The sequence below is a fragment of the Euprymna scolopes genome, chromosome 13 (assembly GCF_053919585.1).
Source record: "Euprymna scolopes isolate OS-2025 chromosome 13, ASM5391958v1, whole genome shotgun sequence".
NCBI classification, from domain to species: Eukaryota; Metazoa; Mollusca; class Cephalopoda; order Sepiida; family Sepiolidae; genus Euprymna; species Euprymna scolopes.
The window spans coordinates 104441326-104465663 of NC_136494.1; the positions used below are offsets into that span (position 1 = coordinate 104441326).

The 24338-nt window shown below is 34.3% G+C and overlaps 1 protein-coding gene across 2 annotated transcripts in view; it reads left to right on the top strand.

Annotated features, from left to right (window-relative positions):
• The first annotated feature begins 2484 nt into the window (after positions 1 to 2484).
• Positions 2485 to 24338, top strand: part of LOC145292136 (vesicle transport protein SFT2B-like) — an 84450-nt gene continuing 62596 nt past the window's right edge. The window contains exon 1 of one of the 2 annotated variants that reach the window (XM_080138255.1): positions 2485 to 3231. In XM_080138255.1, coding sequence (XP_079994381.1) covers positions 3166 to 3231 — 66 coding nt within the window. In that variant the 5' untranslated portion in view covers positions 2485 to 3165. The remainder of the gene's footprint in view (positions 3232 to 24338) is intronic. The other variant, XM_080138253.1, reaches the window with a different exon arrangement.

Genomic DNA, 24338 nt, shown 5'->3' on the forward strand with positions numbered 1-24338 from the left:
ATTCAGGGAGAGTCAGTAAAATTGTTTCTTTCTAAACGACTTCAAAAACTGCACATGCATTAATTTTTGGTTTAAATAAAAGAATTTCCAACGTTATTCCGCATTCAGCGTTGTGAGCCAGTGGATTAGGAGGTTGCCCTGTAAGCTCTAGTTTTAACGTTCGCTTAGATCTAACGGTGGTCTTTTTTCTTTCTTTTTGTTTTTGCATTTAAACAGGGTTGTTTTGTAATTTTGGCGGATAATTATTTTAAAACAAAAAACAATTTCCGTATTTTGATTTTTTTTTTAGTGTAAGTAAACTGAAGGTTAAGTTTTTATTTAAAAGAAACAAAAATTCCAATTCAATGACGATAACCAAAGTTTCTATAATTTTTTTTAATTTCGAGGGTTGTGTAAATCACATGCTTTGACATCGTTACTGCTATTTTTTTTTCTTTTGATAACACATTAAGTCATAACTAATCATTTTTATAATGGTTACTTCAGTTAAAACAAATTCTACTTTGTTTTTAGTTGCAACAGACCGTAACGAGAAATCTTTCTAGACTGAAGCAGCATTAAAGAAATTTGCATAAACTGGTATATAGTCATTTAAAAGTGATCAATATTTGAAGACTAGCTTCCGTCTGCCTGCTTCCCTCCGGACTACAACTTGGATGTCTTCAAGTCTAATGTTAACAAATTCCTAATGAACCGCCCCCTAATTAAACACTTCATAAAATCTCCTCACTAACGTAATGTACTTGCAATAACCCTTATCCCTGAGTGGCTTCCGGGCCTTGATAAGTGGTGATCACTGTGTAAAAAAAAAAAAAAAAAAAAAAAAAGCTTCTTATTTTCATATCTCTTCTGCCGAAATATTTAGTGGGGAGGTTTTCATGTACTTCTTTTTTTCTTGGGCGATTACATTTTCGTATTTTTATCCGTTCTTTTATTTTTTAAATTGTTGTGGGGTAACGATGGAGTTAGCAGTTGTGTCCAAACCAAACTTCATTTCCACCCAGGCGACGCCAAGTATCCATGCTAGTCTACTATATAAATCTCAAACATCGGTTTGTGTGTGTGTTTGTGTGTGTGCTTGTATGTCTGTTAAAAACTTTAGTCATCGGACCAGGTCTAAACTGGTATCATCTGAAACGCATAATATCTGGAAATTAGAAAAAAAGATTAATTCTGTGGTGGTCAACCGGATTATTTCTTGGAAGGAGGGATAACTTGTTGCATCGAGATTTTTGCAAGTCACGTACGCATATCAAACTGAATGCATGTTTAAAAAAACTTATTTTGAAGGGTAATGACGTCATAAGTCGTCGTGGTTCGATGGGCAAAAGCGTTTGCGAGTAACGTTTTTCCCTTCTTTCCCTTTTTCGCGTTTCAGATTAGAGCCTGTCTAGGTGTATCAGAATTTTTGTAGGAATTTTTGACACCCCTAGCACGAAACTGCGAATAAAATATAAAAATCTCGTAATTTCTCAGTTAAAAGTGGGTTATTTATTTTCTTTATGGATTATACTTCCAAAATAAACTATTAAAGTTGTTTTAAAAGTAATAGAAATATATATTTTTTTTAAACAGTAATGAATTTTCCGAACTCAATATTTTTCAATTTTTAAACTTTAAAAATCTATCAAAATTTTTCTATTGATTCTATTTTTACGATATTTTCAGGGTCAATGTGAAATTTTATGTCCTTTCCAATAAACCGAATATAATATTTTAGACAAACGTTTTTTTTTTTTAAATTCACCCCCCCCCATTTTCAAGTTTCTATTAAAAAGTAAATAATTAATTTACTCACCGAAAAGTAAATAATTAATTTACTCACAAATTGAAGAGAAAAAGTCAATAAGTAATATATTCAAATTTAAAACAAAAAACAAATAGTGTTTTTTAGAATTTTACCTGTAAAGTTTGAAGTTTAAAACCTTTTTTTTTAAACCACGTTATTTGTTTTTTCTTTTTTTTTTTTTTGTTAATGAAACCTTGGTCCTTGCTCATTTAATTGAAAAAAAAAAAAAAAATTAGGGCTTGAATTACATTTTTCGAGTAGTTATAAGCTTGGAAAGACAGGGGGTCGAATAATTCACGCCTCCCATTTTGAAATGTCTATTAAAAAGTAAATAATTAATTTATGTACCAAAGTCTTATATATCACAAATTGAAGAGAAAGGGTCAATAAATAATATATTCAAATTTAAAACAACAAAAAAGAACTGTTTTTTAGAAATTCACCTGTTTCACACGTTTTTCTTTCTTTTTTTTTTAATGAAACCTTGGTTCTTGCTCCTTTAATTGAAAAACATAATTAGGGCTTGAATTACATTTTTCGAGGAAAGATGGGGTGGAATTATTCACTATTTTCACGAAATTTCTGACACACCTAGAACCTGTCTACCACGCTTTTTTTTTTTTTTTTTTGCTATTTTGATTGAAAGAAAAGTTATTTTGATTGATTCCTTTTTTTTTGGGGGGGGGGGGTCCAGCGCACCGGTTGCCGAAATATCTGGTGGGAAGTTGTCATCTACTTCAGCTGTGTGCAAACCGAACTTCATGTCCACCCGGGCAACGCCGGGTATCCATGCTTGTCTAAAATAATACCGGGGCGCGTGAGAATGAAGGAACGCTAAGCCTTATTGAATCAAATTATCGACATTGGTTCGTGATAATCGATTTACAAACACAATAGTTGGTAAATAAAATACGAAACCTATCTCATTCTAAATAATTTATGTGGCTAGATTAAGAATAGTTCGGAATTTTTATTAAATCGTTAATATTTTGTACCAAAATAATAATAAAAAAAATTTTTAATAGTCATTTTTTTAAGACATAGATTCCTAAACGTTGAATAAGTTTTTTTTTTTGTTTTGTTTTTTTCTTAAGTTTCTGTCTTCATTTCGTGTTTTGGCTGCGGAGTTGATGCTAAATTTCATTCACTTTCTATTTACAAGAGGGCGCAACTGATTGGCTCTACTAATTGTTGGTCGACGTCTTTTTGTATACACGACTTACACCGTCAAAAACATTCTCAACTGTTTTTTTTTTATTGTATATTTGGATAAATAAAAAATAAATAAATAAAAGTTAACGGAATTTATATGATTCGAGATTAACGGCTACACAGCGAAACAGGAAAACTGACTTCATACAGGTGTTACCAAAACTATGGATAAGTTAAAGCGTGCGTTGAGTGGCGATGACGAAGATGAGGAACAAGGAATTGTTACGCAGGTACGACGGATTTTGTATTTTATTTTGTTATGATTATTTAAATTTTTTAATATTCCTTTTTCTTTTTCATGTTTAAATATATGCCATAGTTTCTATGTTTCTCATATTCTCTACTTTCGTTGATGTGTAGTAGTTGTATATAGATAGGCCTTTTTCTCAGCGTCGAAAGACAATGGATAGCCTCTGTAGGAATGCATGCGCGAGGTGTTTATCAGTAAAGCAGTGGTTACGTAATCTTTATCGCACCTCTTCGGAACCGTAATTGCTTGAGACCAGTGGCCAGGAGAATTGCTGGACAACTTGAAGGTGCTGGCTCGACTGCTGGCTGGACTCCTGCTGGACTGTGTGCTGGAAGCAGGGAAAGACTTATTATTTTGGAGTTTTCCTTCTCCTAATCCATAGCTAGAGAGTCTGAGGATAATTAATTGCAACATGACAATTAAGTAGATAACATTGCTTTCAGTTGAAATTGAAAAAAATAAAAAATAAATAAAAAAGTAAATAGATGCCATTGGCTTTTAATGAAAATTCATTTTTTTTTTTTTTTTTTTTACGGTGTTCAATTTTCGTTCTAATACAAAAGAAGTACCATGGATTCGTAACTTTAACAAAGGTATTGATGGAAATGAAAGTGAGATCAATATGCGCTGAGTGCTTCTGCTTGTCTAACCTACAAAGGGTGTTTATTCCGAAAGCTGTTCTCAACAAGCGGAAATTGGGGGTGTTTGTTCCCAAACCCGTTCTTAACATGTGTCGAAAATTTAATTCCGACCATAGTTGGGCTGGATGATCTGAGATGGGGCTGGTTTAAAGGTTGCGAAATGATCCTTATTTCGTGACCCCAACTCGGAAGTCAGTTAACCGCTAGTTGAAAAAATATGATGCATGCAACTCTCTGGTGAACTAGCCCTGAAAGGAACCAACGACTCCCTCCCTCCGCAGCATACCTCACACCATGTCCAAACTTGGAAGGTGCATATACATCGACAAGCAACGGGTAACAGAAAGTGCTCACCGAGGTACTGCTAGCAACTTACCCCGTCACGTAACACTTTAAACTACTGCCAGACAGGCAACACCGCAGGACACGGACGATGTCAGCACCCCTCAGAACTCTCTCTCCAATAAAGTGGCGTGCACCAATAACGGAACCAAATGACGACGACCACCTAGTCCAGCCAGCTACCCACCACTCCTCCCCGTAACAACGTAAAATGGCAAACACGCCTCAGGGTAGAACTGACCTTCTAGGATCTCCACCCCCTTCCAGACATTGGAGCCACCCTTATTTTTTCCAAACATAGGAGGTTGGAAGTGTTTATTCCGAAAGCCGTTCTTAATATGGAGAGATTGGGGGAGTTTATTCTGAAAGGTATTTTTTTTATTTTCAACCTCATGTTAAGCACGGCTTTCTGAATAAACACCCTTTGTGGGTTGGACAAGCAGCGCACATTGACCGAAAGGGATGCCTATTCAGTGAAGGTACGGTGCTAATTTTTGTTGTTAATAGTATTTTCAAGTTTTATGATACCTTGTTGATTAAATGATTAGGTGAAAATACAGAATAGTTACACAACACCCTCCCCTCCGCATGTCAAGAATGGTTTTCTAAATAACTTTTATTCGGTCCTGAGTGGTACCTTCTCAACATAAGTACCGAAATGGTCAACATTAGCTCTGACAAAACTCTAACTAGACATGCCGAACCCACAGCCCACAGCTGTTGCTGATGATATACACATGCATTAACCAGAAAAATAGCGGTAAAAATATTACTTTTATAAATTATGGGCAAGAAAAATTATCAAAATTGTGAATTCGTGCAAGACAAGGTTATCTTCAAGTTTAGCATCCCCAGGTTTTATTACTATACGCAGAGGTACGAAAAAGTTGTCAAAAAAACAAATATATAACAAATAAATGTTATCAAAGGAAAGATAAGGTACTTTTTACCTAACTGGATAAGTTTTTAGTGTTTTTATTTAATGTAAAATGTTTATTTGGTTAGAAAAACTAGTAATGTTGAGCGCTACTGAAAAACAAAAGATGGCTGTAATGTCTTTCAAGACTCTGTAATCCCTTCAAAGTGGAGGCAAACCACTGGATGAGCAGGTTAGCCTTCTCAGTTGCCATGCATGGTTGTTGGATAGAGGGAAAATTGTTGATTGACCATTATTTATAACACTGTTATAAATTTTCCAGAAATCACAAGTTCCTAATTTCTGCTACTCAATGCATTTTCTAGTGATTTCAGTATAGCTGCAACTATTTCATTCTTACATTTGTATCTAGCTTCCATTTATGTCTCGCTTCTATACACCCTTGTCTATTTGTACTGGGCTTATATCGGATAAGTCTGTGGAATGCATGCTGCCTTTGAGCAATGGTAGTTGCACAAGTAAAAGTGAACCATTGGTGAGAGTGGGGTTTGCTATAAAACTTCCGTGAAGTAACATGTTCTACTATTGCTGCTTTGAGCCATTCAATAGCCTCTTTTGCACACTGTTTCACAGGAAGAAAAAGATTCTGCTGCATGGGACATCTCTGATGTTATCCCTGATTGCTTCCCAGTCAGCCACCTTGAAACATGTTGTTTTGAGCAGTGGCTATTCCACTTGTGGTTGAGAGTTTAGGGTGATGCCATCATAGCATAATCACCATTCCTGAGTGAACTATGGGCATTTGTTACACAGTCCTAAGGAACTGTGGTAAAAAATAGGTCTTGAAGTAAGGCTTATTGATGATTTGATGATCTGGGAGATGGGTTGGGAACTTGAGTCTGGGTCAGCGAATGGGATATAGAAAAGCTATGTATGATGCTGCCAGCTACATCTGTGTAACTAGAGAAACCAAGCCCATTAATGTGGTAGACATTAAAGTCACCAAACAGATGCACTTGCGCACTACTATCTAGAGAGTGCTGAATCTAGCGATTTAATAAGATTTTGAAATTGCAGGAATCAGCGACCTTCGTCAAGCTCAGTTTTTTATAAGCAAAATTGTACCAGCCTCAGAAAACCTCTCCAAAATAGAAGAAAATCCTTAAAAACACACTTGTTTTGTTAGGTTTGTAAATGTTGAGAAGTAACTTATCAACTCATAAAATTGATAATAAATGAACATTTTCAGAAAATTGAGAATAATTTTGATTCTACTTTGTAAAAAATATGCCTAAACTGTACATTTTTTTTTTTTTACCTAAATCGTTTTTTTTTTCTTTTTGCATAAATTGCAAAATATTTTCAAAATGGCTAAAGCTCACATATTAATGTATATACGTTTTGAAATCCTTGGTTTGTGGATTCTCTGATGCAATAAACAGATTTATGTGAGATTTAGCCGTTTGAAGAATAATTTACTTTGAAATATTCTATGGTTATAAGAAAAATTTTAGAAATATTAAGAGATTTCCCTAATTCTTTTTGCAATTATGTCTTCAAATAGAAAACGTTTGTTGCAAATGGATGTTGAATGCATGCTATGTTGTTAGTTTACTTGTTTACATACATATTTTCTAAAAATTGAGAATTGTCCATTGAGAAGTTCTGTGTGTCCATTTTGGATTCCCTTGGTTTTCTTTTGTTTAAACTATGCTTTATATCATTTAAACTTTCTTCAATGTTTCTGTTGCAGTAATTGTTTTATAACATCAATATTTACATTTCACATATATATATTTACATAAGAAAGAAGAAATCAACAAAGTGTCCACTACACAAAAACAAATCTTCCAAGTAATCATTAATTACAGGTCGCAGTTTCCACCAACCAAATCTCCTGGTTATGATGCTTGTATCAGTAAATCAATATACGGCACAATTCACATTGACATACCGGTTCTCGCCAGATCACCGAAGTTAAACAACATTGAGCCTGGTCAGTACCAGATGGGTGACCATTTGGGAAGGTGAGGCGCTGTATGTACCGCGAGGTAAAATACCAAGTTGAGAAACTGGCGTAGTCTATCCTTCTCTCGAGGGTAGATGGGATTCTCTTCAGCTACCAACAAGATTTGAATTACGCTACAAACTCGTGTAGTGAGTTCAATCTTGGCTATGGCTGCGCTGGATGATGAATGGATCAGTAAATGTGGAAAAGAATTCAATCTAAACCAAGATTCTGCTGACTGGTTGGAATTCTTCAAATCATCATGGAGGCAATTAACTTGTTTAAAGAATCGGCACAAGACAGGCAATTCAGCTGTGCTCGAACTTGCTGCTACAGAAGTAAAGTTGTTTGAGGCTACTGTTGTTGTTGTTGTTGAGAGTGAAGATGTTATAACAACAAAGAAAAGAAGAAAGCGTTTTCATGATCTGTGTGCACACGTTGGCAATAAGGCATATAATCTTAAGATAAGAATTCATGACACCATAAAGTTTAAGTTGCATGTGTCAGGACTAAGTGGTGCAGATTTTATTCTTTGTATTAGCAAGCAGACAGACTGGACAAATCCTAAATTTATTTCTGATGGATTCCCGATCAACAGATGTGCTGAAGATATTCTGAAGTTGTGGGAAAGTCTAGTTGATGATGGTTTGGTTCCTACTAAAAGTGGTGGTTTTAGGGCCAGGCATGGTGTTACAGTGAAACCAATTTCTGTATCAGACCAGAAAAGTATCACCATAATCCATGCCTACATCAACGGCAACACCGGGTACCTCCCACTAGTCTATATATATCTAAAAGCGAAAATGTGTGTGTTAGTGTGTGTGTGTGTGTGCATTTTTCTGTATGTCCGCAAAAGTTTTTTTGTTTTTTTCAGCGGCCTCTTGAGGCCATCATTCATTTTTAAAACTTTTTATATCACATCGAAATCATAATATCTACGAGTTACGAACGGGGGTCGCATGTGTATATAATTTGCCCGACTTTCAAAAGCTAAATATTCAACATTTTTCAATCGCTACGTGTAGATTCGCTTTTTCGTATAATAAAAGCGAAACTAATACGAACGTTGTTGCATCGTTCACAGTGCGATTGCCAGGAACGTCCAAAAGTAATCAGCTTTGATCAATGCGGATTTTTCTCCTTATATCAGACAATTGCTATTTAATTTGGACAATCCCCTTTCAATGGGGAGCTGGTACCCTCTCATCATCTTGGTGAAGCCTAAACTGCCTCACAGTAAATGAAAAAACCGCCTCGCAGTGAAACAAAGTAAACAAAAGCCAAAAAACTGCCCCATCATCGTAACGCTCCCGAGATGACCTCATTAACCGGCCACCTGTCAATCAAACCACCTTGACTTGACTCCCTTTAATTGCTCTTACATTAACATTGTCGCCATAGCGCAGGTGTTCAAGCTCAGTCTATAGGCCTCAAGGCTCCGGGTTCGAGCTCACATGCCACCCCTCCCCCTCTTTTTTTGTTTTTTTTGTTTTTTTGTTTTGTTTTGTTAAATCGCTATCGTTAAGTTTCCTTTTTGTTCCGATTTACCCCCCAAACACACACCTACAAACACCCGAGTAACGCCGGGTACCCCCCGCTAGTTTTCTATATATATATAAAAGCGAAAATGTATGTATGTTTGTATGTCTAGCAAAAACTTTCAACAAAGGCGACGGATTTTCACGATATTGGTATCATTTTGAAGCCCGACATCTTGGATGACAAATATCGAAAAATTGGCCAAAAACATTAATTCCTTCACTCTAAACTGGACCCTTTTCTACAAGGAGAGGTGCCAAAAAAATCGTTGCTTCATTTACTCTCCTCCTGCTACTACGACAATGACGTCATGTTTGACCTAGAAAACATTGATGCTAGTTTAAACCACCTGCAAGTGTTTTTAAAGGTTTAATTTTATCTGTTCTCAATTGTATGTCTTTTAGCGTAGGGGTAACGTGTTAGGCTATTTTTTTCCGCCTTAGCCTCGATGCTTTGGGTTCGAGCCTAGCTTCCTACCTAAACTTTTTTTCCTCTTTTACACCTTTTTTTTTTTCCTTTTTGCTTTGTTTTGGTTTTTCCAATTTTTTTTAACATCGTGTTTTTTTTATAATATTAAAACAGGGTCACCCTCTCCTACATACACACCTCAAAACACCCGGGCAATGCCGGGTACCCTGCTAGTCTATATATATAAAAGCGAAAATGTATGTATGTATGTATGTATGTATGTTCGCTTTTCCTCGATGTCCACGAAAGGCTTCTTTCAAACAAGCGCTTGCTCGCTTCACAACTTTTTAAAACTTTTTATATTATCTATAAATTGTAATATCTACGAATTATCCACGGAGCTCGCCTCTCTATTTAATTTTATTGACTTTCAAACCTTAATTATTCCACATTTCCCGCATCGGCACGCGTTACATTCGGTTTTCGGTATAAAAAAAAGCGAAACTCGACTCTAATCACAGCCAGTTGTCTCAAGAGAGCTAAGTAACGTTTGTTCAATGTCGACTTCGTCATATCGAGACGAGGGAGCGGGTTTTTAAAAACAAACAAACCCATTAATTCAAAACTGTCCCGCACAAAATAACTGCTGAATACCTATCGCCGTCACGTCAATCAAAAACGCGCACCTGTTTTTTTTAAAACACTTTACTATTTTCCAACTGCGCGTCGTCAACGCTTCGGGGTTTTTTCACATACCCCAAAAAACACCCGGGCAACGCTGGGTACTCCTCTCTCCTGTCTATTTAATTTTATTGACTTTCAAACGTTAATTATTCCACATTTCCTGCATCGGCATGCGTTACATTTGGTTTTCGGTATAAAAAAAAGCGAAACTCAACTCTAATAACAGGCCCAGAGCCAGTGAACGTTTGTCGACTTCGTCATGTCAGACAGGGGAGCGGGTTTTTGAAAACAAACAAACCGATTTATTGACCTCATTAAAAACTGTCCCGCACAAAATTCTGACTGCTGAATACCTATCGCCGTCACGTCAATCAAAAGCGAGCACCTGTTTTTTTTTTTTTTTTTCACACTTTACTATTTTCCAACTGCGCGTTGTAAAAGCTTCGGTTTTTTTTTTCACGGGCACCTGTTTTTTTTCACACACACCTACAAACACCCGAGCAACGCTGGGTACCCCTCGCTAGTATATATATAAAGGGCAAAATGTGTGTGTTTGTATGTCTCGCAAAACCTTTTGACAGAGGCGACGGATTTTCACAAGATTGATATTGTTTTAAAGCTCGACCCTTCGGACGACAAATATTGAAAAATTGCCAAAAATATTCATTCCTTCACCTTCAACTGGGCAGTTTTGTACAAGGAGGGATCGTTTTTTTGCATCGCCATTTTTACAAGTCATCGTATCAGTTGGATTGACTTCGTTTAATTTCAACGTTCCGAACTTCCTGTCGGACGATGGATACTTTTTTTTTCCTCTTTCGCGTTACGGGTTCAAGCCCGCCTACCTACTATCACTTTTTTTTTTTTTTTTTAACACCTCTGCTTACTGTTGTTGTGATTTCCCCCCTCCCTTGAACACCACCAAAAGCAATGTCCTATCATATGAACCCCAAATGCATTGTTTTTCCCATAAAATAAAAACTGACAAACGAGCATAACTTCTTAACGCCCCCCCCTATTTGTATAGCTTCTATGAACAATACCTTAAAAAGAAATACTAAAAACCTAAAACTTTGCTCTGTATAAAATGCCCCCCAAAAGTTGAGGAAAATACAGAAAAGCTTCAATACGAGTTATGAACCTTTAAAGTTACCATAAATAACAATTCTGAAGAAAATAGTAATTTCATTTGTTTAGGTTATGGGGCTTACTGCCTCTGACTAAAGATGGCCACTTTGTTCAGAATCGATATTTACGGTAACTTTAATGACTTATAACATTAAATAGATTTTCATGCAAACAGTTCATAGGTAAAGTAAAATAAATTGTTTTTAACAAATTTCCCAACTATTTTCTTGAATATAATGCATGTCGGTAATAGTAATGATTACCAAATAAATAAAGGTACTTGTCCAATGGTAGCTTGAGTCTTTCTGTAAACGATTTACAGAATTGAATAGAAAACAAAAATAACAACATTCAATTCTTATTGGTCCCCTGACAAAACTAGGGTGGACCTGTAAATTTACCTTTGTCCGTTCGCACTTTTCTCAATAACTATGCCTTGGAATTTTTAAAAATTTTGCACAAACATTAAACATGATATGAGTAAAAAAGTAACAAAACAGATTTTCTGGGAAAACTCCAGTTGCCCCCCTCCCTCCACCTCGGGGTGCCTTTCAGGTTAAAATGGCTAAAATTGACGCTATGTGCTTATTAAAAAAAAAAATGAGGCCTTGGACTTTTCTAGGACTTTCTGAAAAGTTGTAACTAACTGATTTCTATATAATTTTGTTTATCTATACTTTGTGATAACTCTTGGATGTGTCCCAGGGGCTCTTTTAGGGCTAATAAAAACACTCTATTTTTGGGACTATTGTCCAGAATGTTTTGTGTATGTCTATTTAGCAGTTTTGCGTGGTGCTGAACTCAAATTTAAATATGTAAAGGCCTTGGGGACTTTTGGGACTAAATGGGGGGGGGGGTGCACAAATGATGGGCTTAATCATTTCTTTCTTTTGTATGGTACAGAACTCAGATTTACATATGTTAAGGCTAAATGGGAGGGGAAGGCAATGCTGAATTTAGTCATTTTTTTTATGCCTTGTTCACTGTGCACTCACAGGGAACGATGCATACTTCACTTGTTTCAATCATGTAAATAAGAGTGAAACCAATTTTGATCATATTTTCAAACATTTTTATTTTACTTAAACTGCTTTAGCAAAAAAAAAAAAAAAATGTTAACACCAGTAAGTTAATAGCAAGTTTCATTGTACACGTGAAATACCAAAATGAAAACTTGGATGGAAAAATATAGCCATGTTTATAAACCACTAGAAAACAAAACTAAGAGTGTATAACTCAAATTCATAATTTACTTTTGAAAACATTGATAAATTTGTTTTTGTGGGGTGATATTATTGTATCAATACACTTGATACTTGATACAATAATACTACTACCAAAGGATGTATTGATAACAATAATACTACTACCAAAGGATGTATTGATACAATAATACTACTACTAAAGGATGTATTGATACAATAATACTACTACCAAAGTTTAGGGTAGTGTGTGAGAAGATCTGTGTTAAGGATCCACTTTATAATTCAAGCTCTTAAAAATATCAAAATCTTGAAAGTAGTATCTACTAATAAGTAGAAGGTAATCTTCAGTTTTAGCATTTAAAATCATTGTTGTTTTCTCTGATTTTGCAAAGACAATATGTATAAAAAATGTTAGAATACATTAAAGTAAAAAAAGAAAACATACTTGAAAAACAAGTTAATGTGTTTCCTTCCTCCAAATAATTGAAATTATAAAATTAAGAAAAATAAATAAATTAAACAAAAAATAGTATTGAAAATACTTCAATATGTATAGTCAACTTTATTTACTTGTAAACTAGTGTGCAGAGGTTTGCTGATTGCCCGGAGCTAACTCTGTGATTGTATGCCCCAAGTCCTAGTATTGAGTAATATGAGAAAAGGAGATAGTTTGAATATAATTAGATGACCCCACCCTCACCTCCTGTGCATGTCACTTGCTTGTGAACCATTTTGACCATGAGTACCAAAGATTATAAACATAATTAAAATAACTATTTACTATAAATTTCGTGAACAATCGCTTATTTGTTATTGGACCGAATGCCAGATTAAAGTCTTTTTTAAAGTCTTTTTTATAATAAAATTCCTCTGCTCTGTTTATAATCATTAAGAAAAATATACTCATTTTATGATAAAATTATCCTGCTTTTTAAAATTTTTTTACTCCTACTTATTGTAATGTACTGCTCCCTTTTGTAATTTGTGTGGGGTTTCATATGAAAGACTGTAAGCAGCATCAAATGATTATGCATGATGTTGCTTCTAATGATTATGTGTCATGAAGCTAATATCTTTAATACCATCTATATATATAAAAGCCAAACGTCTGTGTGTATGTATGTTTGTTTGTAACGCTAAAACTTTTGAAAGACGGAACCAAACTTGACAAATTTGGTATCATATCCAAGCCCCATCACCCGGATGACAAATATCGAAATTTCACGTCAAACGGACCACTAGAAGTTGGTCAACTGATCAGTTATCTTCGAAGGGGGCCCCCAAAAAACCTGTCATTATCTTCTATATATATAAAAGACAAATGTTTGTTTGTAACGCTAAAACTTGAAATGAAAGATTCCTCTCCCCTAAGAATAAAACATATGTTCAATATCTGCTTTTGTTTTTTCATTGTTTATACGGTCCCGAGCAACGCCGGGTAGCCCTGCTAGTGTCATATAAAAGTGAAAAGAAACACTTGTCTTTCTTTCATTGGTGAATTCTCCCAGCATTTCTTAAAACATCTTTCTTTTCTGCAGCTTTGTTTACAAGTAAACATCCGACAATATAAAAAGAATTTTTATTTCTTACTTTTATTGCTGATATGTCAACATTATCTTACTTTCATATTTTACTACTATGTATTTATCTACTTTCGATGCTCCACTGAACCCACTAATAAGGTTGAATACACAAGATTCTGGGACAATCTTTGCTTTGATATTTTTTTTTTTTTTTTTTAATTTTCCATTCTGGTAGTATTTCTCACAATTGTTTTTCTTTCTGTGCATTTCCTCTCTAAACAATAAACGGAAAATGATTTTTCAACCCAACCGATAACTCGTAACATGTTAACACATTCAGCCTTGGATTCTGAAATCACATTCCGAATCGCATTTCAAACTTCACCTATATTCTATCAGCCAACTTTTGTAACCTTTTTAAGAGAGTAGAAACTGGACGTTGAATTTACTTTCAGCAGCTTTATAAATCTCACTTCACATATTTTGTCCTTTTGTCCTTATCTTTCATAAATAATATTTCAGACAAAGGGTGAAAAATTGCTGTTTTCTTAATCTGAATCTATTTGTATAACACTTAGCTTTGGCTAATTTTTGATCCTGAAATTTTTTTTCTCCTTACATCGAGTGGCTTCATGCCTTATGCAGAATGATTTCCATAAATTAAATGAATAGCCCTTACAAATTATAATTATTATAATTAATATTATAAGTTTTTCTAACTCCATACAGGAAATTTCATTATATAATTGTTAGTAAAAAGAAAAAAAAGGTTTCATTCTTACAATAGAGAATTAATTTTGAATGTTAAAATAGTTACCAATGAAAAATTTCATTTTAAAACACACATTTTGACATGTAATCGTCAATTAGTGAAAAATATATATTGTATAAATAAAAATTGTTTATACCTATTCCAATTATACTAAAACAGATAAATGCAATTGTAGAATAAGAATATTTTATATCTTATTTTTACATTTATAGCAAAGTATGTGTTAGAGCCTCTTCTCCAACATGAGCATTGCCTCTTGTCTGTTATCTTTTTTGAGCACACATGAAATCAGAATAAAGTGAAATGTTTAAAAAAAAAAAGACTAAAGAAATAGTTTTGTTTACATCGACATTCTCACAGAAGATTTATCAAAGACAAATGTAATCGAATATAATAAAACATGATACATTCAAAGAAGTGAAAACAACAATGAAAGTGTCAGTTAATTGTCCCAAACACAATCATCATAGATCTGTATTGCCAGGGTAAACAATTATAGAGATGCATGGGCAATCTATTATATAAATTTCACCTGTCTGTTTAAATGTATGTATGTATGTCTGCCTAAAACTTTCGCCAGAGGCGACGGATTTTCACAAGACTGATATCATTTTGGAAACTAGATCCTTTGGACGACAAATATTGAAAATTTGGCTAAAAACATGAATTCCTTCATCCTCAACTGGACACTTTTCTCCAGGGAAAGTTATTGCCTCTTTTTGATTGATTAGCCTTAATTTAAACCTTCGTCACTTCCGGTTTGGCAATAGGCGCAACAGCAAAGACGTCACGTTTTTTTGTTTTTTTTCCATTTTTTTGCCTACTACAACTTTATTTATTTTTTTTGCTCAACACACACCTCCAAACACCCAGGCAATGCCGGGCACCCAGGCTAGTGTAGGAATAAATGCGATTTACTTTAATGATTTCTAAAAATGATAGCTGTGACCAATGGAAAAGGGCCATGCAAAAATTGCTAGCTCTCCAGTAATCTTATCTAACTGTAATCTATGATGAAACTGGATCAGAATTACGAAAACCATACTAAGATGGAGTACCAATTAGACACATTTAATTGGTTTGAACTCCAAAACCTTAAAGAGAAAGTCTCATACTGAATCTGAAGAATGTGAAACAATTTTGGGTTCCCCCAACAAAAGGAGGGTGAATCTGTAAATTCACTCTTGTCCGTTCGTCCTTCACAGTTTTTCCAATAACTATGCCTTGGAAGGTTTTGAAATTTTGCACAAACATTAAACATGATATGAGTAATAAAAAAAGGCAACAGAACGGATTTTCTGGGAAAATTTTGGTTGCCCCCCTCCCCCTCGGGTTAAAATGGCTAAAATTGACACTTTTGTGCTTATTAAAAATAATTGATACCTTGGATTTTTATAAAACTTTCTGAAAAATTATAACTAACTGATTTCTATATAATTTTGTTTATCTATACTTCATGATAACTCTTGGGTGTGCCTCAGGGGCTCTTTTAGGGCTAATAAAAACACTCCATTTTTGGGATTATTTTACTATATTTGTCCAAAATTTTCTGTGTATGTCTATTTAGCAGTTTTGCGTGGTGATGAACTCAAATTTAAATATGTTAAGGCCTTGGGGACTTTTGGGGCTAAATGGGGGGGGTGATGGACTTAGTTGTTTCTTTTTTTGCATGTTGCAGAACTCAGATTTACATATGTTAAGGCCTAAAAGTACACCATTTGTTCATTTTCACCAGGATTTGACATCCCCTGGGGACTTTTGGAGCTAAATGGGTGGGGTGGGGGGGCAAATGCTGAAATTAGTCACTTTTTTATGTTTCGTTCACTGTGCACTCATGAGTGGCCATGCATGCTTCACTTGTTTTTTTTTTGTTTTTTGTTTGTACTTCCAAATAAAATTGTACATTATCTTGTTGCTATATAATCACCCAGCAGAGATGACTTGAATTTGGTTCAAAAGAGATAGTGCCTAAATATTCTATATATATATAAATATGACTACATTTTAATTCAATGTTAATTTCATAATCTGTTTCAAGATCCATTAGCAAAAATAGAATAATTTATTTGAATTTCCTTTTTATGGAATAATATTTAATTTTTTATGTAAGGGACAAAAATGAAATTCATTATATATTATATTTCTCCATTACATTATCCTAGAGTTAATTGGGCATTTTTTTTTAAATAAATTTTTTAACTGCATCTACGATTCAACTTTTTTAATTGGGTCTGTTAAAAAAAAAAAAAAAAGTTTGAAGACCTGATACTGGAGGGAGATGAATAAGGGTAAAGTTTGAGGATCTCTTGGGTTTCGTTGCAGTAATGTTGAAGGCTGCCAATAAAACAGGCATTGAGATAATGACAGACTTAACAAATCAGATCATAAAAGGAGGACTTGTTCCAAAAGACTGGGATTGTGGTACAATTAGCAATACCACACCATTTTTTTCTTTAGTTCAAATAAACTCAAATCAAGCATTATTGAAAAGCGCATAAAAAACAAAGAAATAATATCTTCAGTTTTTTAAAATTGGCCTTTTGGAATTGGAGTTATGACCATTCAAATTATCAAAATAATTGTTCACTGGACATTTTGCCTCAAGTCAGTCCTATTCAAATGCATATAAGCTTGTGACTGAAAATAGTAGGAAATTTGCGCAATTTACAGATTAAACCATCTTTAAAAATCTCTATCTCCAGATCTTTTCCTTATGATGAAATTTTGAAGATATTATCATCATACCATGAAGGTTCAGTTGGCGTTATTTACGACAATCTCACTTGGTAACGTACAGACTAATTAGCATATTCCAGTTTCATTTTAACAGCTTTAAATAAAAACATCATAAAAACAGCTAAGAAAAATGGTAAGTCAGGCTTTATCATCATAGGAAGTATGATGGATATTATCATTTGCCATTATAACATAAAATATCCAAAATGGCGACCAGGAAATCCAAAATGGCAGCATGACATGATTTAAAGAAATTATTAACAAAATATGGTTTGTAGCATATCAAATTAAAGGAAATTTTGTACGGATCAGAATTATGTTTTCAAGTACATTAAACTAATTAGCATAGTAATTAGCATAATTAAGTTTCATTTTAATGTCTCAAAGTAGAAGCATCACAAAAAAACAGTTTAAAAAATAGGAGGTAAGAATTTATCATCATGCGAAATGTTATTCTGATGGACTTTATCATTTGTCATCATTACTTAGGGCTATGACAAGAGAATATTCTTTTCATTATTTTGACTCTCAAGTATATATATCAGTTAATATCTTATATATTTTTATATAAAGTGATGTGATTCTTGATCGATTAACTGTGTCGGATAAATACTCAAGTCAAACAATAAGAATATTCTCTTGTCATAGCCCCAATCATTACACAGTGAAAAATCCAAGATGGCAACCAGAAAATCCAAGATGGCAACCACGACACAATTCAAAAAAATTAACAAAATATGGCTTGTAGCATATTAAATGAAAGGAAATTTTGTACAGATTACAATTGTTTTCAAGTTCATTAAACTAATAAGGATAATAAATTTCATTTTTAAGGGCTTCAAGTTACTGTGACAATTATCGGCTTAGTTTCTACCACTATTTTGTATAATTTTTTTATTTTCAAGTCATTGTCAAAACTTCAAGGGACATCGCGGCCATTTTTTTGTTCTCATGTAATGCTCGACACTACTTGTTTTCGAATAAAATAGAATAAACATTTGCAACAATAAAAATTTATCGAGGTAGGTAGAAGAATAACATGTATTTGTTATATATTTGTTTTTAGCCACTTTTTCATACCTCTGTGAATTGTAAAACAAACCCAATAAAAGTTATTTTTTTACTTAACTGGATAAGTAGTTTGTGTGTTTTAACTCCTTTAAAAGCGTGGTCATTGTTGATCATTATTTTTCCAATAATTTATTTTTTAAAAAAATTATTTTCCTTTCCATAATTAAACTTATGTTTGCTAAATAATATCAAAAATAAAATGAATACTTTATGTTTGTAAGTTAGTTGATAAACGTTTTGTTTACAGATTTTTTTTTTTGTGCGTCTCTATCTGTGTAGGAGCCAAGTGCGTCCAGGGATGGAGTACTGTTGCCACATCTGGACAGGAGCTGCTAAAAATAGCCTATCCTGCCTTGACAGAGTACAAAATAAACTTCGTGGTTTGGTGGGGGATGCCCTTTTCTCTTCCTTGCAGCCTCTCCCACAGAAAAGACGTTGCGAGCCTGTCTTTGTTTTATCGTTATTTCCATGGCAAGTACTCGTCTGAGCTGCAATCTCTCATCCCCCCTCGCCAATCTTTCATGAGAAACACCAGTTTGGCTGAAATTACTGTCGGTAATTTTCCCCACTCTTTATCTGTGCCTGGATCCAAACGTAGATTCCATGAGCAGAGCTTCTTTCTCAGAAGTGCACGATTGTGGAACTCTCTTCCGTTCGCCTGCTTCCCACCTAACTACAACTTGGATGTCTTCAAATCCAACATAAACAAATTCCTGACAAACCGCCCCCTTAAGTAAGATACTCTTTCAAATCTCCAATACTAATGATTACTACAATACTATTTCATTGATTACTGTACTCCGGGCCTTGATAAGTGGTGACCCCCATGTAAAAAACAAAAAAAAAAAAAAATTCTCATGTTTATATGCATTCGTCATCGACTCGGGCATAAAAAGTTTTTATCCAATTCTTTTCAAATTTTAGGACGAAAGAAATTAATATATTCGCTATTTAATAGTGTTCGAACACAGTTTCTATCTTTAATTATCTTTGTACTACAAACTTTGAGATGTTTTATTTGTCACTCAAGGTTCATTGTCGGTTATTCTTTTTCAAATAATTTATTTTTAAAAGATATTCTTTTCCTGTCCATAATTAAAAACTTGTTTTCTAAATAATAACAAAAATAAGAGTTTTTGTGTGCGCCATGACACACAAAAATTCTCATCTTTATACGCACTTGTCATGACTTCTATTGACTCCTGCATAAAGTTTTTATCCAATTCTTTTCAAATTTTAGGACAAAAGAAATTAATATATTTGCTATTAAATAGCATTCGAACAGTTTCTATCTTTATTTTGTACTACAAAGCATCAATTTTGAAATATTCTAACTTTTGACTGGAAAGACGTGTGTTATGTTCAAATTCCATAAAAAGACAATTCTTTTCCCAGATTAGCTAAAACAACTAGAAATATCATTGACGGGTACAACTTCTGCTTCGAGTATTTATTTGAACACGCCCCGACCACTTATTTGCAAAAAGTTATCTACCGCTAGTGGGCGTGCTATACTGGCATGTTTTGTCGTTAATAGTCGGATTTAAATAACAATTTCTTCAAATGTACACAATCACAACAAAAATATTAAAATACCATTTTTAAGTAACTTTCATTGTAAATCCAGTTATATAAGTTTTATTTTGATGGAGGTAGGAGAAATGTACTTATTACTGATTTAAAGACTGTGATTGTCAAATGAAGTAGCAGTGTACACATTGTCCAGAGCTGAACGTTATGGTGTCTGGTATTGCTAGTACAATTATGAACTAGCATTTTAAATGGCGTCAATTTGGATAGAGGTGATTACAGAGACCTTAAGTTGATGGATCAAATCCTGAAAGTGGTTGAGAGAATAATTGAGCAACAAATAGGAAATCAGATAAGCATAGTTTTGTTCTATGTCTGGCTAAAGTGCTATATTTATTTTGAAACAAATGCAAGAGAAGTATATTGGTAAAAAGAACTTTACTTTTGTGGATTTGGTGAAAGTTTTTGACAGTGCTCAGAGATGTTGTCTGGTGAGGTTTTGCATAAAATAAGGATGTGTAAGAGATAGGTAAATGTTGTCCAAGCAATGTACAAAAATGCTCAGTCATGTTAGAATTAACAGTGACATTAATGACAATTTTAACATTAAAGTTATAGTATATCAGCCATTTTCATTTGTCTTAGAAATATTATCGGAATTATCTTATCGATGAGTAAAGGGGGGGGGTTACAAACAATCTTTTTTTATAATGGTAACAAGATCCTTCTACCGCTCCAGTAGATATCTCACTCCTGATGCAATTCTCTACCTATATAAAACCCACGTACGTCCAATGATGGAGTATTGTTGTCACATCTGGGCAGGATAAGCTGCTAGAAGAAGCTTATCCTGCCTTGACAGAGTTCAAAATAGACTTTTTAGCTTAGTGGGGGATGCCCTTTTCTCCTCGCTGCAACCTCTTTCCCACAGAACAGACGTTTCGAGCCTGTCTTTGCTTTGTTATTTTCATGGCAAGTCCTCGTCTGAACTCCACTCCAATGTCGCCCCCCCCCGGCCAAACTTTCACGAAAAACACTCTAATTCCCCCCACTCTTTATCTGTGCCTAAACCTAAACGTAGATTCCACGAATAAAGCTTCTTTCTTAGAACTGCACGCCTATGGGACTCTGTTCTGTTTGCCTGCTTTCCAACTGACTACAATTTAATTGTCTTCAAATCCAACATAAACAAGTTCTTGATGAACTGTCCCCCTAAGTAATCCAATTCACAAAATTTCAACTACTTACGATTACTACGCTATAATCCCATTGACTACTATACACCCATTAACCCTTATCCTTGAGTGATCTCCGGGCCTTGATAAGTGGTGACTCCTATGTGAAAAAAAAAAAAAAAAAAGAATGGAAAAAGGGTTACGTAGATGAATTTACCACGTGTATCTTCTATCTGAAAACACGAAGAAAACTGCCGATTTTTTTTCATTTCGTGAGATTTGACGAGACTTGAGTGTCTAGATAACATGTCAAATCCGGACACCCAGTTTTGGATAACGGAAAAATTGCCTAGTATTGTCCATAGATAGGAAAGTTTTTACTTCCTCTCTGATCCATCCTCAGTAAGTTCAACACTTCCAAGTTATCACAGTATTGTCGAGAGATTTTCATACAAGTTTTCTGGAAAACATGCTTTAGCTGATGATTTACAGAGTAGAACGATAAAATTGTTATCCTAGAAAGGACGATGATTCCATTTCTGTCTGATGAAAACCGGTTTCCTTTCATTATTGCAGACCATCTAGTTGGCCAGTTGTGTACAAATTCCAGGAGCGATAGGAGCCTTCTATCATGTCTTAAAGTGATACAATGTTCAACAAGCGAGATCGGAGATGCACTACTGTACAACTCATGCTCTCTACCGATCCAAGTTATGACAACAGGACCATTACCAGCACCCTCAAAATGCATCACTGGATTGAACCCACTGGACTACTTCATTTGGTCATACGTTGAGAACATCAACATGACCTCCCACAACACCAAAGCCAGCCTGATCTCCGCCATCCGCTGAGTATTCGCCAAGCTCTCGCTGGCACGTGTGGAAAAGGCATGTTCCCAGTTCTGGACCCGTATTAAGGTGGTGATTGAGGCTGAAGGTGGCTACATTGAGTAGATGTCAGGTTTATTATAAAATAAAGTTATGTGAATTGATTTTTTTTCAATAAAAGTTTTAAAATAAAGCTGTAGTGTTGTTTTCTTTAGGGCGACAATTTTATCGTTCCACTCCTAGTGTTTGTCTGTGAAACAACGGAATGTTTACTTGTTAAAAACTTGGAGGAATGCAAAGTAGACATCTGAAAGTAAATGTTACCAAAAGAAAGTGATGATCAATGGTTGTATTATTAGAACCCCCTCCCCCCCCAGGAAGGAAAGCTCCTCTCCTCATTTTGTGGGAATTTCTTGAAGAAACTCAATTGTTTGTAATACTTGTAAGCATTAGTTACAAAAAAAACTGCAGTAGAATTATTGGTAGGTTTGGAGACGATCAGTTTGTGAGCAAGATAATGCAGAAGGGTAAGAGCTTAGATGTGGAGCAAATATATTTGAATGGTGAGGCTATTGATGTTGTTCAATACTTTTTGTTGTCACCCGAGTGATATTATTGGAGGAGTTGGGATGACTACAAGAATAAGGAGCAATTGGAGTAAGTTCTGAAAACTTGTCATTACTAACAAGCAAGGCATTACTACTGTTGACCAAAGGAAAAGTGTCTAAATGATGTGTATGCACTGCAATGATGTCTGAAAATGAACCTAAGCTAGTGAGGGTTGAGGACATGTGTTACATGGAGACAAATATGAAAATGATGCAGTGGATGTGTAATATGAGTCTTAAAGAAAGGCTTAGATCTAATGACCCCCTAAAAAGTTAAACCTGGACAGTATAGGAATGTGTGCAGAACAGGGTAATTTGTTTGTATGACAACATTGAAAAAATCTTGAGTTAGTAGATATAGAACAGTTGAGCTATCAGGGTCTGTTGGAAGTAAAAGACCAAAAATAATGTAGGAGGAAGTGAGAAAGATGGACTTGAAAGAAATAGAATTGAATAATAATCTAGCCAGAGATAGACTAATTTAGAAGTCAATTTTTGAAAAGTTGTTCAACACATGCCAGTGTGTAAAATGTATGTTAGACCGAATATGATGACTATTAATAACAAAAAGAACTCAATTGATCTAGCTTTTTGAAATCTGCTTTAGGTTTAAGAGAGATTTTTATAAGTGTCCATTATAGTTAAAAATGCTATTACTTATTTTTAGAGTTTCCATTAAATCATGCCTTATTTCTCCCTCTCTCTCTCCCTGGTAAAGTAGTTAATCCTAATTTTAAAAAATCTTTGTGTTACTCTTACTTTTACTCATTAGTTTTGCCACTCTTCTTTGTATGCTTGACTAATATTTTTAACTCTCCATCCAATCATTCTATTTGCTCCCAGAAAAAAAAAAAAAATAATTTTTTTTTTTTTAAATGTATCCTCAAAATCAATTCCCAAATCTCATTTTTCATTTACTTTTTGGATCTTGCATATCACTAGAAAAATACTCATCCCAGAACAGGTAAAATAAATTCAACAAACAGAGCGGTTTACAACTTACAAATCAAGATATAATGTAATGAAACCTTACGTTTACAATCCTTATTCCAATTTTAATAAAAAGTCATTTCATGATTTTGATATTAGAAAATGGTTTAAATTTAAGACTTAAGGTTAAGGCATCTTATGTAGGAATTCTTCTACAGAAGTAAAAAACTTTGAAAACAAAAAAATTCACACTTTTGAAACCCTAAACTTGTCACATCTTCCCGTTGCAGGAGGGAAGTAAACATTTGAACTAATATTATTCTGTTCATCATGATCTATATAATAATCTATTATATCTGTCTGTTTAAATGTATGTTTGTATGTCTGCCTAAAACTTTCGACAGAGGTGACTGATTTTCACGAGATTGGTATCGTTTTGAAACTCGACCCTTCAAACGACTAATATAAAAAAAAATTGTTAAAAACATTAATCCCTTCACTCTTAACTGGGCACTTTTCTACAGGGAGGGGTCGCTTTTTTCGTCAATGTTTCTGAAAGTCATCCCCTCTTTTTGATTGACTAGCCTTAATTTAAACATTCGCCACTTCTGGTTTGGGGACGCAACATCAAAGATGTAATTTTTTTTTTTTTTTTTTCCCACATTCTTTTCCCCCTTCACGGTATATGTTTGAGCATGCCTGCCTACTACCAATTTTAAAGAATTTTTTTATTTGCTCAACGCACACCCGGGCAACACGGGGCACCCAGGCTAATCTACATAAAGAGGAAATGTGTGTTTGTATGTCAAGCTAAAATTTAAAAAAAAAAAAAAAAAATACAAAGTTGGTATATTTTTGATCACACTGGATGAAAAATCTTTAAAATTTAGAAAATATTCATTCTTTGGGGGTCAACTGGACAAAGTTCTGTCTGGAAGAAAGTGTCGTTCTTTCAGCCATTTTATTTACTCTTTTGGAAAGAAAATGCTGGCTCATTCATGAAGAAATCTATTAAATTGCTCAAAACAACAAGGTACTTCATGAAGGCTATCATGGAAAGCTATCAGGGATCATATCAGA